The 17,752-nt window shown below is 41.7% G+C and overlaps 1 protein-coding gene across 1 annotated transcript in view; it reads left to right on the top strand.

Moving 5' to 3' along the window:
• LOC308242761 (uricase-like) overlaps positions 1 to 17,752 on the top strand; it is a 34,031-nt gene that overhangs the window by 2,602 nt on the left and 13,677 nt on the right. The window contains exons 3-5 of the mRNA XM_080657285.1: positions 9,606 to 9,824; positions 15,593 to 15,709; positions 15,807 to 15,885. Coding sequence (XP_080513411.1) covers positions 9,606 to 9,824; positions 15,593 to 15,709; positions 15,807 to 15,885 — 415 coding nt within the window. The remainder of the gene's footprint in view (positions 1 to 9,605; positions 9,825 to 15,592; positions 15,710 to 15,806; positions 15,886 to 17,752) is intronic.

Here is a 17,752-nt window from a genome sequence, read left to right as displayed (position 1 = left end):
CCTAGATTCCAACTTGTCCCAGCTTTTACTAAAAATAGCAAAATAACGTTGTGGACAGAAACACAGTGAATTTGGCATATGGAGAAAATGTAAACTGGGCAGAATGTTTTTCACAATATTTCCTACCTTTTAAGCCCAAGCAATACAATATTATAAATATACCATCTCTGCCTCACAACATAATCACATCTAAAAAATAGTAGAAAATTTCTTCGTTGTAACTTGGCCAAGTGTATTGAACAAGAAAGAGTTCTTCACTTGTTAATGGGCTTCTTATTTTATGGTTAAAAGTTTACATTTATTTGTTCAGTAATTCTAGAAAATCTCAGTCTTGATCTCTTGGAATTCTGCCTCTTCCACATTTGCTCTATTATATATTTCTAGTACATTTTATATCTCTTTCATGTATTCTGTCTCCTGTGTATCTGCATTAATCTTTGCTTCGTTATTTTATTTTATTTTTTAAAAATATATTTTATTGATTTTTTAGAGAGGAAGGGAGAGGAATAGAGAGTTAGAAACATCAATGAGAGAGAAACATTGATCATCTGCCTCCTGTACACACCCCACTGGGGATGTGCCCACAACCAAGGTACATGCCCTTGACCGGAATCGAACCCGGGACCCTTCAGTCTGCAGGCCAACGCTCTATTCACTGAGCCAAAACGGCTAGGGCTTTGCTTCTTTATTTGGATCTATCTCCCGGTTCTTTCATTCTCTCTTTGGCGCCATTAATCTATTACTTAATCTGTCCCTTCAAAATAACTAATCCACTTATCAATGCATTTCTAGAAGGTCTACTGGGTTCTTTTTAAAATTTACTTCGTCTTTTTCATGGTTCCTTGCTTCTTGTTCAAGAGAAGCTACACTCTTATCTCAAGAAGAAGATAAATTCATTCTTCTCTCTTATGTCTATGAAATATTAAGTATACATTTTTTGTACTTTATGCCTGATAATTTTAATATCTGAAGACTTTGCAAGTCACACTTTGCTATCTGTGGTTTCTACAACTCTCTCTCTCTCTCATTGTGTACTTTTGATTTTGGACTATGAATACATGCTCATAGAAGCTTAATCTGTGAGAATTTTTTGAGACTGAGATAAAGTTAAGTTTTTCTAGACCCTGGTCTGTGCTGGCTTCATCAAAGTTTAGTCATCCTGCCTGGCTGCTGTGGGTCAGTGGTTGAATGTCCACCTATGAACCAGGAGGTCATGGTTCAATTCCTGGACATGCAAGAGGCACGGTCCCCAGTAGGGGGTGTGCAGGAGGCAGCCAATCAATGATTCTCTCTCATCACTGATGTTTCTATCTCTCTTTCCCTCTCCCTTCCTCTCTGAAATCAATAAAAACCTATATTTTTAAAAAGATTAGTCATCTTGTAAGGACTCCTGACTTTATTTATTTATTTTCAATAGGCTTTTTAGGTCTGATTTACATATCATAAAGTTTAAGTTCAACTTTTATTTTTGTTCAAACTTTAAAAGACTGCCGATGTATGGAGTAAAATCTAGAATGTGACAGACCGAGGGAAAAAGTTGATGCACTTGTTGAGGGAGGAAGGGCAGGGGACTTGAATTATTTTGATAAGAAGGGATGAGACAAGCAAAAAGACTCAAATATTTATAAAACAAAGAATTGTTCTTAAGAGATGTGGTTGAAGGAGAACATAAGTGGAAGAGGGCCAGAAAAATTTTATTTGGTTAATTCTTACTCATTCTTCAGGTGGTTTTGTAAATGCCAATTCCTCCTGGAAGCCATCCTGAATCTCTCTCCATCTGGCTTAGGTGTCCCTGAAATATAGACCCAGAGCTCACTGTATTTTTTCAATTAGAGTAATTATAAGAATGTGTTCTGATTACTTGATGACTTTTCTGGGTTACTTTAGAGAGCAGAGGTCAGCAAACTCCTGTGAGCCAAATCTGGCCCACTGTCTGTTTCTATAAAGAATCTTTATTGAAACACAGTCATACACATTCATGCATGTATTATGTAGCTACTTTATGCTATTATGGCAGAACTGAGCAGTTGCACCAGAGATCATAACAGCTTGCAAAGTCTAAAATACTAGCTTTCTGATTCTTTACCAAGAAAGTTTGTTCTAACGTATACTCTCTATCAGGGTAGAACAGTGTCTGTCTTGTTTACTGTTGTTTCTAGAGAGCTTACTGTGGTGCTTGTCACATAGAAGACACTAAGTAAATATAGGTGAACGTAGGAATTGAATGGAAAAGGGTTTGGGGTTATGTGAGTTTAGAATGAATTAAAACTAGTCAGAGAAATAAATAAAAGTGGTTATGTAGGTAAAATCCCATTATAAAGAACTTCATTGTAATGTGTCAGGAAGGCAGTGGGAATAGAGTGCAAATAATCAGGCACACCTGGGTTCCATGCCTGCCCCCGATGCTCATTAGCCAAGTGGTTTTGACCAAATGAAAATGATGAACATCAGCTTCCTTTTGTAAAGGTGGGATTCATGATCTGCACCTTCAGAGCGCTATCAGGATTCGATGAGATGCTGTGTGCACAGCCTCTGACACATAAATAGGAGGTCATTCAATGCTGGTTCCTTCCCACCTTGTTTCCTTTTCTTCCAAGATGCACCTGCTTCTTTGTCCTTACAGATGGACTAAAACCATTCCATTGGCAACATGGTTCTGATGACCACACATAAGTCTACATCAGCTGGATAAAAGTCAATGTTTAATTCAAACATAGTGCCCTGTGGTTAAAGGCATGAAGCTGAGTTTTCATCCTGCCCCAAAGGGCAATTACCCTCCGATTCTCCCCTTACTTCACAGCCTAAATGTTCTTGCAATAAACACAGAATCTATCTGAGCTTATACTTTTCCTGTAATTAAAAAAAATGACTGAAGTGCTAGAAAAAGTGATGTTTTGGGTGGGGGGGGTATCTCTCAGTGTTGGGTAAGTTCTGCCTAGCATAGTGTAAGTAAAATAAAACTTGACAGTCTCAGCAAGCTTTTTCTACTATACCTGTCTGCCTATCTATCAGCTGTGTGACTTTGGGCAGCTCGCTTAACATCTCTGAGCTAGTTTATTTTTATATTTATATTTTTAAAAATATATTTTTACTGATTTCAGAGAGGCAGGGAGAGGGAGAGAGAGAGATAGAAACCTCAATGATGACAGAGACTCATTGATCAGCTGCCTCCTGCATGGCCCCAACTGGGGATTGAGCCTGCAACCCAGGCATATGCCTTTAACCATAATCAAACCTGGGACCCTTCAGTCTGCAGGCTGATGCTCTATCCACTGAGCAAGGGTGAGCTAGTTTATTTTTAAAACTAGAGGCCCAGTGCACCAATTCGTGCACCAGTGGGGTCCCTCGGCCTGGCCTGCAGGATCGGGCCAAAACTGGCTCTCCAACATCCCCTGAGGGGTCCCTGATTGCAAGAGGGTGCAGGCCAGGCCGAGGGACCGCACCAGTGCATGATCAGGGCCGGGGAGAGATGCGGGAGGTTGGCCAGCTGGGGAAGGACCACGGGAGGACTCCAGGGTGTGTCCAGCCCATCTTGCTCAGTACCTATTAGCCGGACCCAGCAGCAAGCCAACCTATCGGCCAGAGCATCTGCCCCCTAGTGGTCAGTGCACGTCATAGCAAGCGGTTGAGCGGCCTTAGTATATCATTAGCATATTATGCTTTGATTGGTTGAACGTTTGACCAGATGACCGGACACTTAGCATATTAGGCTTTTATTATATTGAATAGGGAGGTTTTTATGAGGAATAGATAAGATACTGTAGGTCTCATTGGGTGGAAAATTTAAAAATGATGCAGAAATATAGGTTTCTGCAATAGTATGGCCATCCCCCTTCCTGTTGGGATCAGAATGCTTTTTTTCTGTTCCTAATGAGTGGAGGGGCTTGCCAGCAAGGGATGTAGGGACTCTGAGGTAGTGGGTAAGGGCATGTCATCTGGAGCCAAATGGGCTGGGTTCTCCTCCTGTTCTATCACCTAGTAACTGTCTGACCTTCGTAGATTACCCTACCCTAGTGTCTTCCTTTGTCAAACTTGGATAATATAACTACTTTACAGGTGTTTGTTTTTTTTTTAAGAATTAAAGGAAGTAATATATGCAAAGTTCCTGATGCATACCAAACCCTCACTAAATGGTTGCTAGTATTATTTTTATTTTCAAGACATACATTAGGAAAGAAATATCTTTTTGTTGTTAAAAATATCAATAGATATTTTGCCATTGATTTTTAGAGAGAGTGCAAAGGCAGGGGAGAGACGGAAAGAGAGAAACATCGATGTGAGAGGGACACATCAATTGGTTGCCTCCTGCATGTGCCCCAACCAGGGCTGGGGTTCAAGCCTGCAACTAAGGTATGTGCCCTGGACCAGAATTGAACCCATGACCCTTCAGTCTGCAGGCCAACTCTCTATCCACTGAGCCAAACTGGCTAGGGTGAGATATATGTTTTAGTGTATGCATTTCAGTAAAATTTTCTTAACTGCCTTTATGGAGGTCTTCATCGATTCTTTGTTTGTGGGGTATCTTGCCCCCAATTCAGGGCCCTGTTCCAGTTTCCTCCCCTAAGGCTGCTGGAGCCCTGGAGAGGCTGGCAAGAAAATGAGCATTTCCCCTGGCATTTAGTGACGACTCTCTCTTTTTTTGTAGCAGGCAGAAGTATGGAAATAATGGAGCACCTGTAAATGGAGTCTTCATTAAGTAGCAGTTCACCCTTTCTCTCTACCATATTAAGAGTATAAATTGTACTGTTCCTGGAAACATCTGTTTGACAAATCCCTTTAGGGTCACCCTTTGAACATAACTCAGGGCACATCCCTCCTTGATGGCAAAAATAAACTACTCTATTGCCTAAAGCCCCATGATTTTCCACTAGATATCAATATTTTCCCATATGACATTTAGTAGATCCTAGGCAACTGAAAAAATGCCAGCTGCCTCTGAGGTTGTTATATTCATCATTATTGTTCTTCTCGTTCCATATTGTTAGAATTCACCTAAGTGATATTAATATTGTTCATTGGAGTGCTCCTTCCTCTATGTCAGTTCAGGATTTTCTTCCCAAGTCCTTTTGTTCACAAATGTGCAAGAAAGTAGCCAGGCAAGAGGGCAAGCCTGGGCAGAGAATTGGAAGAACTTCATCACATTCCAGAGGCTGTCTCCATGCATAGTTCTTCCAGTTATCACAGCACAACTACACCTGAATCGATATTCATACTTGGGTGATGGGTCCTAAATAGCTAGCCCTTTTGTATTCCTCTCTGCTATAGAGGGTATAGATGCTGCTCTTGAAAGAAAATTCCAGTTATTTTAAAATTTAAATTTGTAAAAGTTTTACCTTATCTTTCCTAATATTTTTCTGCCTCAAATCCATCCATGGGGCCCTGTTGAGGTTAACAGACTCCAGGCTAAGACCCCTGAGACCTGTAGTGACAGCCTCCATCACTTTCAATATGACCTGGGAGTTAGAGAACACTCACTATCTCATTACAGAAGTGAAACTTCATACGACTTACTTAAAATCTCTGAGAGTTTCCTCCAACATTACTTACAGGCAAATAATGGGTCTCTATCCTTTGGTATTTCAAAAGATGTCTAAGAAAAGGGGATTTTTCTCAGGTAGAGGCAGGAAAAGATTTACTCCTGCTATTTTGTCCAGAGTGTTTCTCTAGGAAATTGAGTCCTTTTGTAACCATGTCCTCAAGCCACACAGCCCGGGGCAGGAGATCCTAGCAGAAGTATGAAGGCTGACTCAGGCCTCATCACAGCAGCAGTCTTTGATGTTTGCCACCCTGGTTCTGGGTTAGTGTGCAGTCTGGGTATTTATCGATAACAGTAACCACACGACCCTTTGATGCAAAATTTGAAATAGAATTATTATTTATCAATGATAGCTATAGCTAACATTTATTGAACACTTACTATTTGCCAAACACTCTTCTAAGTACTTAATGTTTTTTCTTATGTAATCCTCACAGCAATCCTAAGAAATACGCACTACGATTATTCCCATTTTATAGATGGAGAAATTTGCCTCCATTCACAGAGCTACTAGGCAGCAGGACAAAGATCCACACGCAGCCTGCCTGACTCCAGAGCCCAGAGCCCATGCTCTCAGCCCCTGCCCACGCGCCAGATGAGAGCGACCTTTGCATTTTACTGTGCAGCGGTCTCGGATGTGGGTCTTTGCACCATACTGGGCATGATGCACAGTAGGTTCTGGCACTTACTTCTGATTTCTCTGACTATGGAAGTGAGGAAGCCTTATTGAAAAGAACAAGGTCAGCTGGGGTCCAGGCTATTACCTGTGTTGTCAGGTCCTGCTGAGAGACCCTTGGGTGTCCCACATCGTTCTTGTTCCATTCTGTTCCAGCCTCAGAAGGTTGTGTCCTTTTTATTCGGACTCATTGCTCAGCAAGCTTGATTACTCAAGCCTTGCTAGGGTGCCAAAACCTAGTCAGGAGCTCGCTAAGGAGCACTGACCTCTCTCGTGTGTGACATGCATGAACTCTGGGATGGCCGCGCTGTGCTGGAGTGCTCGGTCTTGTTAGCAATGTGAACACTTTGTGCTGCATCGATGACTGTCTACACTCAGCTCTGCCCTTCCTGGGCCTTTGTTCTCTGGCCAGCTGTGCCTGTGATCTCCAGGCTGGGGTGATCAGAGGAAAGAAGGGGCCTTCCCCACCTTCCCAGGAAGAGGAACTTCCTGATTGAGCTAAAGCAGCTCTTCCTGATTGAAATCTTTGGGGTATTTTCATGAACTATTCTGTGTCACCACACAGGGGTGGAGGTGGTGGTGCACCATTCATTCATTCAAGACACATTTATTAAGCACTTTATTAAGTACCTCTTCATGTTCCAGGCACTGTGCGGAGCACTGGGGTTGCCATAACAACTAAGATAAAAGTTGTTCCTGCTTCCATAATTTACCATTCCTGAAGAAATTAGACACAAAATGAGGCAATTGCAATAGAGCGCACAGAAGGGCTCCTACTCCAGACCTGAGGGGCTGGGGCACATTACCGGGAGAAGTGACATCTGAGATTGACGGATGCCTAGAAGAAGTTAGGCAGGTGAAGAGGTTGGTAGCTGGGTAGTGAGGAAGAGAAAGAGTGTTCAAGAAAGAAAGAATAGCAAATTCAAAGGTCTACAGGCAGAAAAGCATGCGGAGCCTAGGCAACCACAGTCAGCTCAGGACAGCGAAGCAGTTCAAAATAGTGTGGCGAGATAGGAAGCTGGAAAGACGAGCAGGCTGGGGCTAGGAAGAGTGGCTATCATTTAATCTTTATAGATACCACTTAGGGACCACTTGCTTTCACAGACTAACCTACTGTGCCTTGAGTATTTTGTGGCAGAGAAGGGAACTGAGGAATAACATTTGTTGAGTCTTACTGTGCACTGGGGACAATGGAGAATTTCAGAGACTTTGGTTCTGGATCCCAGCCCATATCATCCAAGGACCCCAAGCCAGCCAAGTGCCTCCCTCCCCCAGGCAGAATCTCTTGATGCTCCAGGCACATCAGAGTCTTTCTCGGCTGCTACCAGTAGCGTTCTCCACTCCAAAAACTGGACCTTCTCAAGGTCCCCTTGGCTCTCTCTGCTGCTCCTGTGTCCACAGCCAGGCCTGATGTGACCACTATTATTAGGGTTGACCTCTCTGCATCTCTAGGCACTAGGAACTGAACCAGGTCTTTCATACTCACCAGCAACCCTACAAGAAGGAGTGTCTAACTTCATTGGTGCAAATGGGAAAGTTGAGGCTCAGAGACATCAAATTATTTGTCACAAGCTACAAAGCTATAAGTAGGAAGGCAGCATTTGGGCCTGCTCTGATTCCAAAGCCATTATAACCATACAACATGCCCCTTTCCCTGCCACTATTATAGTTCTTCTTAGGATCCCTTAAGTCTGCTCCTTCTGTTTTCTTATTGATGCTTTTTTTGAAGGATAAGTCTCCCAATGATTGGGTCAGAGGCTTTTGAGGAGTCTCTCCAAGAGTTGTCCCTTCAATGTGTCTTTCCCACAGAGAAAGGATTGAATTCAGACACCATGCATTTTTAGGGTTTATCCCCAAGATTTAAGACAGCCTCTCACATCATTGTGATTCAGAACATTACAATAATTTCTGATGTCGGCTGGAATTTTAATCCCAGGGCATCTGGTGATTTTTTATGCAAACATTTGTAGGCAGCCCTGGGGGTATCTCAGCATATCACCTATGTGCGATGAGCAGGCCAGTTCCCTTCCTTGTGCCCTTCCCCACATTCTCACTGAATGTTGTTTTTGATTTACTTTTGTCCCGTCTTTCATTACAATTTTAATGTTCAATTTCAATGCTGAAAAAAAAAAGTTTTTCTGTTCCTCTGCTTCCTCCTGCCTCTCCTCTCAAACACCAATAAAGCCCAGGGACAAGTCCCGTGGAACCCAGCAGTGGAGACGGACATATTAGCTAGCGAGGGCTCCAGCTTCAGACAAGAGTACTAATGACTCAATCACGAAGCTCTGATTAAGTGTCTCTTTGCTGAATCATAGCTTTCCCTGCGTCAGATGGCCCTGGCTCTGCGCTCCTGAAGGTAATCTGGACCCTGTCACTAATTACGCTGCTTCCTGGCAGCAGGTGAAAGAATCAATTTTCAAATTGTTTTTATTGATCACAGGACATTTTCTCCAGAATATCACTCTCTACAAAAAAGGGAATAAAATTATTTCCAGTTAACATAGTCAAAGCATTTTATACAAGAAAGGCTGTTTATGTAGTGGTTAGGAGTACACAATGTAAAGTCAACAGACCTGAGTGTGAGTGCTTGGCTCTCTCCTTTACTAACTATGTGTAGTAGGGCAAGTTGCTTAAACTCTTTGAACCTCAGTTTCTCCCTCTGTAAAATGGGAATAAAATTAGTTCTCAGACGCAGGGGTCCTCAAACTTTTTAAACAGGGGGCCAGTTCACTGTCCCTCAGACCGTTGGAGGGCTGGACTATAATTAAAAAAACCAACTATGAACAAATTCCTATGCACACTGTGGGCCCGGGACGAGCCGGCTGCTAAGCAGGATAGGCAGCAGCACCCGGGGGACCGGATAAATGTCCTCGGCGGGCCACATGTGGCCTGCGGGCTATAGTTTGAGAACCCCTGTCAGAGCTTTTATAAGCATTACCTTAGCAGGGATTAAATAAAACAGAGTAGTTTAGCCCATGAAGTACAGTTATTATTACTTATTATTATCAAGAAAGCCATCTAACTGTGTTCAGGCCAATCTGATATAGTTTCATTGGTTACTTGTGATTCTCCTTTCTCCATACAAGTTCTCATTCTTCTTCAAAAGTAAGACATGACCTTGCTTTCAAGAATACTCTGATTCTCGCTGTTTACAATTATAGTAATTCCACACTTAACATTGATAGGTTCTTGGAACTACAGTGAAATAACATTATTATGTAACCAGTTTTAGCATAGGTTAATTGATATAAATAAGAGTTAAGTTGGTATGGCATCTGATCAATTATAACAGAACGGGGACCTGCTGTATATGATACAATTAAGGCTTAAAGAAATTGCAATTGACCTTTTGCTTTCACTTAGCCTTTATCAACGACTATGTTTTCATTGCAGAATGATGAGGTGGAGTTTGTCCGAACTGGCTACGGGAAGGATATGGTAAAAGTTCTCCGTATTCAGCGAGATGGAAAATTTCACATCATTAAAGAGGTGGCAACTTCGGTACAACTTACTCTGAGCTCCAAAAAAGATTATCTACATGGAGATAATTCAGATATCATCCCTACAGACACCATCAAGAACACAGTTCACGTCTTGGCAAAGTTCAAAGGAGTATGTGTTGTTGTTCTTAGATGCTGCCAATCATGATGTAGGATTCACTATTCTATAACATAATAATATTGCTTGCTTATTTCAAGTTCCCTTTGCTTTTAAACCTTATTTTTACATTTAAGCCATTAAAAAAAGTTTTCTTTTCCATTCTAAAGTTCCCAGTCTTACAGAAAAGTTTGGTTGTTTTTTGTTTGTTTGTTTTAAAATCACCTCTTTTTTCTCTTTTCTTAGATCTCAACACTCTATAACACCTTTTAGATAGAGAATCCGATTAAAGAATTTTACAGTTATCTCTTGATTAGGACCATGACAAATCAAGGTCCTGAGAGTGTTTTAGGTTATAAATTTACACATTTTTGTCATGCATTTCTTTGAGTCTAATTATTTATTTTTTCCTCTTAAAATTTATAGAAGAAAATACCATTTCTCTTCTTGGTGTTGCTATAGAAGAAAATCTTAAGTACAAGATACACTTTGAAATATATTTGTCCATCTTTTAATGCTTTCCTAGTCTTACTAACTCCATGACCATTTAGTATCCATGTATGGTGGCAATTACACTCTTCCAAAGGGCATTGGAACCAATAGAGTCTGATATTTTAGCACTTTCACCTCAAGTTTCTTTAAGTGTGAGTGAAGCTGTGCTGGCCCACCAGCAGATTTCTGGGCAATTCAAGAAAAAAATTTTTATTTGTTAAGAAGCCTAAAAGACAAGAAATGTAGATAGGAAAGCTTCTTTTCTCATGCTTTTTTGCATGAAATCCACATCCATGAAATGAGCAAATTTAACTGAAATACAAATTCTGTAAGGCATATCTCCACTCTGAACCTTTCTCTTGCTAATCAGAATGGCCCAGCAAGCACAGACATGGCTATGGACAAAGGCATTGCTCTCTTAAAAACATAAATTGAAAACAGGTTTTTGTACTGCACCAAAAAAGAGAGCTGGGTAGCATAGGTTCTTACATTTTCTGTACTGTGTGAGAGGTGAAGAGAAGTGAAGGAATGAATCTGGATGTTTAAACACTAAATTAATTCATGTTAGATAAGATGATTGTATAATTTTTTATCCAAACCAGAACACATTTTTTCCTATTTTTTAAATTGAGGTATAATAGACATACGGCATTACCTTAGTTTTAGGTGTACATAATAATGATTTGATATTTGTATTTATTGCAAAATGTTCACCACAATAAGTCTAGTTAATATCCATCACCATGCATAGTTACAGAATTTTTTCTTGTGATAACTTTTAAGATTTCCTCTCCTAGCCACTTTCAAATATGCAGTATAGTCTTATTAACTGTAGTCTCCATGCTGCACATTACATCCCCAGGACTTATTTATTTTACAACTGGAAGTTTGTACCTTTCAACTCCTTTTATTCATTTGACTCCTCACCCCCGGCCCCTCACCTCTGGCAACCACCAATCTGTTGTCTGTATCTATGGGCTTGGTTTTATTAGTTTGTTTTGTGTTTGTTTTAGATTCCACATACAAGTAGATCATACAGCGTTTTTCTTTCTCTGTTTGACTTATTTCACTTAGCATAATGCCCTCAAGTTCCATCTATGTTTTTGCAAATGGCAAAATTTCAACACACACACACACACACACACACTCACACACACTAGAGGCCCAGTGCATGAAATTCATACACTTGCGGGGGTGGGGGGGTGTTGTCCCTCAGCTGGGCCTGCATCCTCTTGCAGTCCGTTGTGCTCGCCAGCTGTGAGCCCGGCTTCTGGCTGCACGGCACTCCCCCTGTGGGAGTGCACTGACCACCAGGGGGCAGCTCCTGCGTTGAGCATCTGCCCTCTGGTGGTAAGTGCACGTCATAGCGACCGGTCGTTTCGCCGTTTGGTTGATTTGCATATTAGCCTTTTATTATATAGGATCACATTTTCTTTATCCATTCATCCATTGGTGGACACTTAGATTAGTTCCATATTTTGGCTACTGTAATAATGCTGCAATTAACATGGGGGTGTATATATCTTTTCAAGTTAGTCCTTTCATTTTCCAAACCAGGACACTTTTGAGAGTGGAATGGGATGCTATTAATAATTATTCTAGGACAACAGGTAGAAAATGTCTCAAAAATGTTGGAATTATATTGGGGAAACCTGTATAAATAGTCCACTTTAATTATAGGAAAGCCCTAAATAATCTGTAGATTATGATAACACCATCAAACATTGCCTGGAGATTAATATGGAGAATTTGTGTGGAAGTAGGGAGCTGCTTTATGGGGGTGAAGAGCTGAGGATGGTCAATAGAAAGCCTGTTTGCAAGGCAAAGAAAGCTGAAGCGACCCTTCATTGACATTTTTCCTTGGAAAACTGGGAGGCCTATTTGCCAGCCTCATAAAGAGACCAGAGTGTTTTGGAGTATAATGTAGTACTGTACCTGGTGTAGGTGATGGCAAGCTCACTGCGAGAAGCACCTGAATAAGCTACTTTTGCTCATCTACTGATTGACACATGTCCTACAAAGCAGATTTCTTTAAAAATAATTATAGTCTCACTTGGTGATGGTGATTTATTAATTACACTTAGGAGCCCTTGTGAAAAATTGGAATAACAATCAATTCAGCTCTCAAGATTCTTTCTAATTCTACATTTCTCTGTCTCTATATAGCACTTGATTCGAAAAGGAGATCCATGGATATTAAAAATTATTTTTAACTGGGACAAGTATTTCTGATCACTAGCATTTTGTTTTTTTTTTTAAATCTTTATTGTTGAGATTATTATACTTATCCCTCTTTTTCCCCCTATTGCTCCACTCTACCCGGGTCCTGCCCTACCCCAGGCCTTCGCCACCTTATTGTCTGTGTTCATAGGTAATGCATATCTATATATATAAAATGCTAAGTGACCATCCAACCATCTGACCATCCGACCAGCCAGTAAGTATGACACACACTGACCATCAGGGGCCAGATGCTCAACGCAGGAGTTGCCAAGCTGCAGTGACTTGGCAGCAGCAGTTCTCGGGTGATGCACCCCGGAACCAGAGAGGAGGGAGCCCAATTCCTCACGGGGCCATGTGATTCCACCTTCAGCCATGCGTTATGTTGTTGCTGGGGCACTGTCAGCCCTGAATCTAGTTTACTGTGGAGCAGCAGTGACTGCAGATGCCCTTCGAGCCATGGCACCATCCAGGTGTGGTCAGCCTGGGAGGGACCGCGGGAGGTTGGCTCCAGGGTGTGTCTGGCCTGTCTTGCCCAGTCCTGCCCGGCTGGCCACCTTCTAATTAATTTCCTTTTAATGTGCACGAATTTGTGTACCGGGCCACTAGTATACACATAAGATCTTTGTTTAATTTCTTTCCGCTCACCATCCTCCCTTCCCTCTGAGAATAATCAGTCTGTTCCATTTCTATGCCTCTGATTCTATTTTATTCATCAGTTTATTCTATTCATTAGATTTTGCATTTGTTTATTCTGATTTTTAGATTCAATTGTTGATAGATATGTATTTGTTGCCATTTTGTTGTTCACATTTTTTATCTTTTTCTTCATCTTCTTAAAGAATACCCTTCAGCATTTCATATAATACTGGTTTGGTGGTAATAAAGTCCTTTAGCTTGTTTTTGTCTGTGAAGCTCTTTATCTGACTTTCAATTCTAAATGACACCTTTGCTGGGTAGAGTAATCTTGGTTGTAGGTCCTTGCTATTCATCACTTTGACTATTTCTTGCCACTTCCTTCTGGCCTGCATAGTTTCTGTTGAGAAATCAGCTGACAGTTGTATGGGCACTCCCCTGTAAATAACTAACTGTTTTCTCTTGCTGCTTTTAAGATTTTTTCTTTGTCTTTAGCCCTTGGCATTTTAATTACGGTGTGTCTTGGTATGGTCCTCTTTGGGTTCCTTTTGTTTGGGACTCTCTGTGCTTCCTGGACTTGTAAGTCTATTTCTTTCACCAGGTAGGGGAAGTTTTCTATCATTATTTCTTTAAATACATTTTCAAGATCTTGCTCTCTGTCTTCTTCTGGCACCCCCATAATGTGGATGTTGGTACGCCTGAAGTTGTCCCAGAGGCTCCTTACACTATCTTCATAGTTCTGGATTCTTTTTTCTTTTTGCTCTTCTGGTTGGGTGTTTTTTGCTTCCTCATATTTCAAATCCTTGATTTGATTCTCAGGATCCTCTAGTCTACTGTTGAATCCTTGCATATTATTCTTTATTTCAGTTAGTGTATGCTTAATTTCTGATTTGTCCTTTTCCATTTTTTTGGCATTCTCACTAAGACCCTTGAAAGTCTCACTAAGTCCCTTGGAGGTTTTTAGAAGATTCTTGAGTGATCTTATAACTGTGATTTTGAACTTGATATCCAGTAGTTTGCTTTCCTCCATTTCTTTCATTTGTGACATGTTTCTTTGTCTCTGCATTTTGGCTGCTTCCCTGTGTTTGTTTCTATGTACTGGGTAGCTGCTAAGTCTTCTTGAGTTGATAGAGTGGCCTTGTGTAGTAGGTGTCCTATAGGGCCCAGTGGCTCAGCCGCCCCCGCCCCCCAATCACCTGAGATGGACATAGTGGGCTGTGTGCACAGTTTTGTTGTAGTTGAGCCTTGATTGCTGATGGTGTCACTGGGAGGAATTGACTTCTAGGCCTATTGGCTGTAAGGACCAGCTGCAACTACAGTGGGAGAGCTATTGTGCAGGAAACACCCTATGGAGCAGGACTTGCTTCAGTGGGGTTTTGGTGCTCACTGAGTCTGCCCCCTGAGTGTGTTGTTTATGGATGTGAAGAGTTGTAATCTGTCGTGGTCTCACACTGACCACTGGGTACACTGGCTCTTGAGTCTCCAGGGAGGTGCAAAGGCAGTCACTGCCTGGGGTCACCCAGCAGGAGCTACAGAGAGATCTGCAGATTCCTTCTCTTTGTATCAGGTTTGGAAGTGCCCAGATGAGGCCCAGCTGTGAATCAAGGCAGGCTGGTGCTGGTGCTGGGTCTTGGGCCTTTTATTGATAGGTTTGGGGCTCCCTGACCTAGCTGCAGTTTGTTTGACAGATTTTAGCCTGAGCAAGGACAGGCTATTCATATGCAAAATCCGCTGCACACAGGTTGGGTGGGCTGGAAATTGGATGAGACAAGGTCTCAGGGAATCACCAAGGTGGAGCAAACAGAAATGGCTGCCAGTCAGCCCTGTGACTGGGGATATCCCAGCTTAGGAACAATGATCCCTGCAAGTACCCCGTCTGGGAGAACGCCACCCCCGAGTTCCTGCCCTGATGCCAACAATCCAGTTCCTCCTTGTATGTGTCTGTGTCCTGAGAGCCTTGCCCTGGTGCTGGAGCTCAGAGGAAGCAGGACCTTGTAAATTCAGTTTGTCTGCCAACCTTTTAGAAGGAGCAGCTGGGTCTCCAGCAGCCTCTGTGTCAGTGAGCCCCAATCCGCACTGGTTTTTACAGCCATTAGTTATGGGGACTTCTTTTCCCAGCTCTGGGACCCTGGGCTGGGCATCTGGTGTGGGGCTGGGACCCCTTGCTTCTTCGGGTGGCCTCCACAGAGACAATCTCCCTCCCAATTAAAAAAGTGGCACACATGGGTGCTGGATCAGCCCACTCTGTGCCTCCGCACCTCCTACCAGTCTCTGTGTTCTCTCTTCTTTCTTCTTTAGGTGTAGGACTTCCATTCAGCCAGCTTTCTGACAGTTCTGGATGATGGTTGTTTTGTATTTTAGTTGTAATTTTGATGTGGTTGTGGGAGGCGTATGCCACCATCTTGGTCTCACCCCCATTTTGTTTCTTTTTACAGATCAAAAGCATAGAAACATTTGCTATGAATATCTGTGAACATTTCCTTTCTTCTTTTAACCATGTCATCAGAGCTCAAGTCTATGTGGAAGAAGTCCCTTGGAAGCGTTTTGAAAAGGTTACTTTACTTATTTGTGCTCTCAGTTTAATTAAAGAAACTGGCTTTATGACACGCTGAAATTTTACTGGAAACAATGTTCGTTTCTAATTTTCAGAATGGAGCTAAGCATGTCCACGCATTTATTCATACTCCCACTGGAACGCACTTCTGTGAGGTTGAACAGATGAGGAGTGGTGAGAAAATATTTTTCATGTTTTGATTCTGCTATAGCGATTTCAGGGTTTTTTTCTTCTAAGTTACTCTGTTTAATAGAAAACTGTAGAGGATTTTGAAGGCTTTTTAATCTGAGATGGGAATGAGCATTGTGACCTTAAATTATATTTTAAAGCAATCTACTTTTTATCCTTAAAATAAAAAATGAAATAATAGTTTTGCACCAAATCTGGGACTTAAATGGAGTGGATTGTTTTTATTACCAGGTTTTGAGGTAAGGAAAAAAGGCCCACGCTGACAAACCCCCAAATTTCTGATCTTTTTGACCAGTACTTTTAATATCATACTGTGCTTTAATTATAATAACTGTTATAAGAAATAGCTAGTAAATAACAATCAAGTTTCCCTGACTTTTTATTTGCATACTATTACTATAAAAATGAACCTCACTTAAAATAGCAGTGACAATAATATAATTATTAAGAAATTTTAAAATTAATGGTGGAACATAATTATAATAACCCCAGGCCTGAAAGTAGCACATAGCACCTCTACGTGAGAGCAGCCAATCACACAGCCTTACCTAACTGCAAGGTAGGCTGGGAAATGTAGTCTAGCCAGGTACCCAGGAGGAAGAGGAAATAGATTTAGTGAACAGCTAGCAGTCTCTGCCACTGGAAGGTGAAAAGAAGACTGAAGAGGAACTGTGCAGTTTGGCAAATAGAACATTGGTGACTTCTATAAAGAATATTTTAGCAGCGTTCTGGAGGTGGAAGTGGGGTGGCCAAGTATAGGGTTCTTCTGATCACAATAAGAAACAGGCTGCTCTTCACACCCTTGTTCTTTCCAGGAATTTTCAGGAGTTATCAGCCTGAATTGTAGACACCCGGCTGCTGTAGGGTGAAAAAACTAGTCACCATAATTGGGCCAAAGCTTTTTCTTTCTGCAGAAAGCTACAGAGCTTCAGGGCATTACGATCACTGAAGCTCAGCTTGACTCATCTGGTATCCAGTGCCCCTCCAATATCCCCTGGGGTTGGAGGAATCAGGGGAGGGCAAGAAGCACAGTTGCCTCAAGAGTAGGCAGTATGTATATGCACACATATGTGAGTGCACACACATATCTTCCAGTGTTGTGTGTATGAAGATGACATTTGTACTTTGTACCTCTGGAGAGTAAGGATCTGGTGCTCTTTGGGCAGCAAATTTTAATTCTTCATTTGTTTATTATCTAAGAGTTGAAACTGTGAGTTGAACCCAATATACAATTATTGTCATAAGAAATGCCCTTGTGTAGGCTTAACTAAAGAAAATAATCATTTTACACACACACACACACACACACACACACACCAATCCAAAGTGAAGGCTGTTGTTATAAACTCCTAAACAGGGCTTTTGGTGGGGGGCTGGCTAGGTTGGTGAGAATTCTGCCCCCTCAAATACATGCACTTAATCACACATTCAGCCATGCAACACCCAAAAGGGACTTTTCCCAGCAGAATATATAACTGGGTTTCTCTTAATGGACTGGATTCATTCTTATCAAGTAAGCAAACATTTATAGAAAGCCTACTGAATCTCAAGCACTGTTTTAGGCCCTGAGAATTGCTGTAAAACTCCCATTGCATCATTTAGTGTACTTTAGGCTGTCTCAAAGTTTGCTCGTTCCATGGGAGAATCTGGAAAAGCGAAAGAAATTTGTTCAGCCAAAGGAATAAGGACTGTTATGTTTGTGATTTCCCCAGCTGTGAGAGGAGGGCTGAGCCCTGCATGTGGGGTGCAGGCTGTTGGTTTAGGTGTTATATGGAACCTGGATCTTCTGAACTCTTTCTTTCATGTGTCTCTGTGAGCTCCAAGCTTAGCCATGCCTTGAAGTCACTGGGAT

The sequence above is a fragment of the Plecotus auritus genome, assembly GCF_963455305.1.
Source record: "Plecotus auritus genome assembly, chromosome: 2".
NCBI lineage: Eukaryota > Metazoa > Chordata > Mammalia > Chiroptera > Vespertilionidae > Plecotus > Plecotus auritus.
The sequence above is the reverse complement of the archived record's forward strand: the minus strand, read 5'-3'. Positions and strand labels throughout refer to the sequence as shown.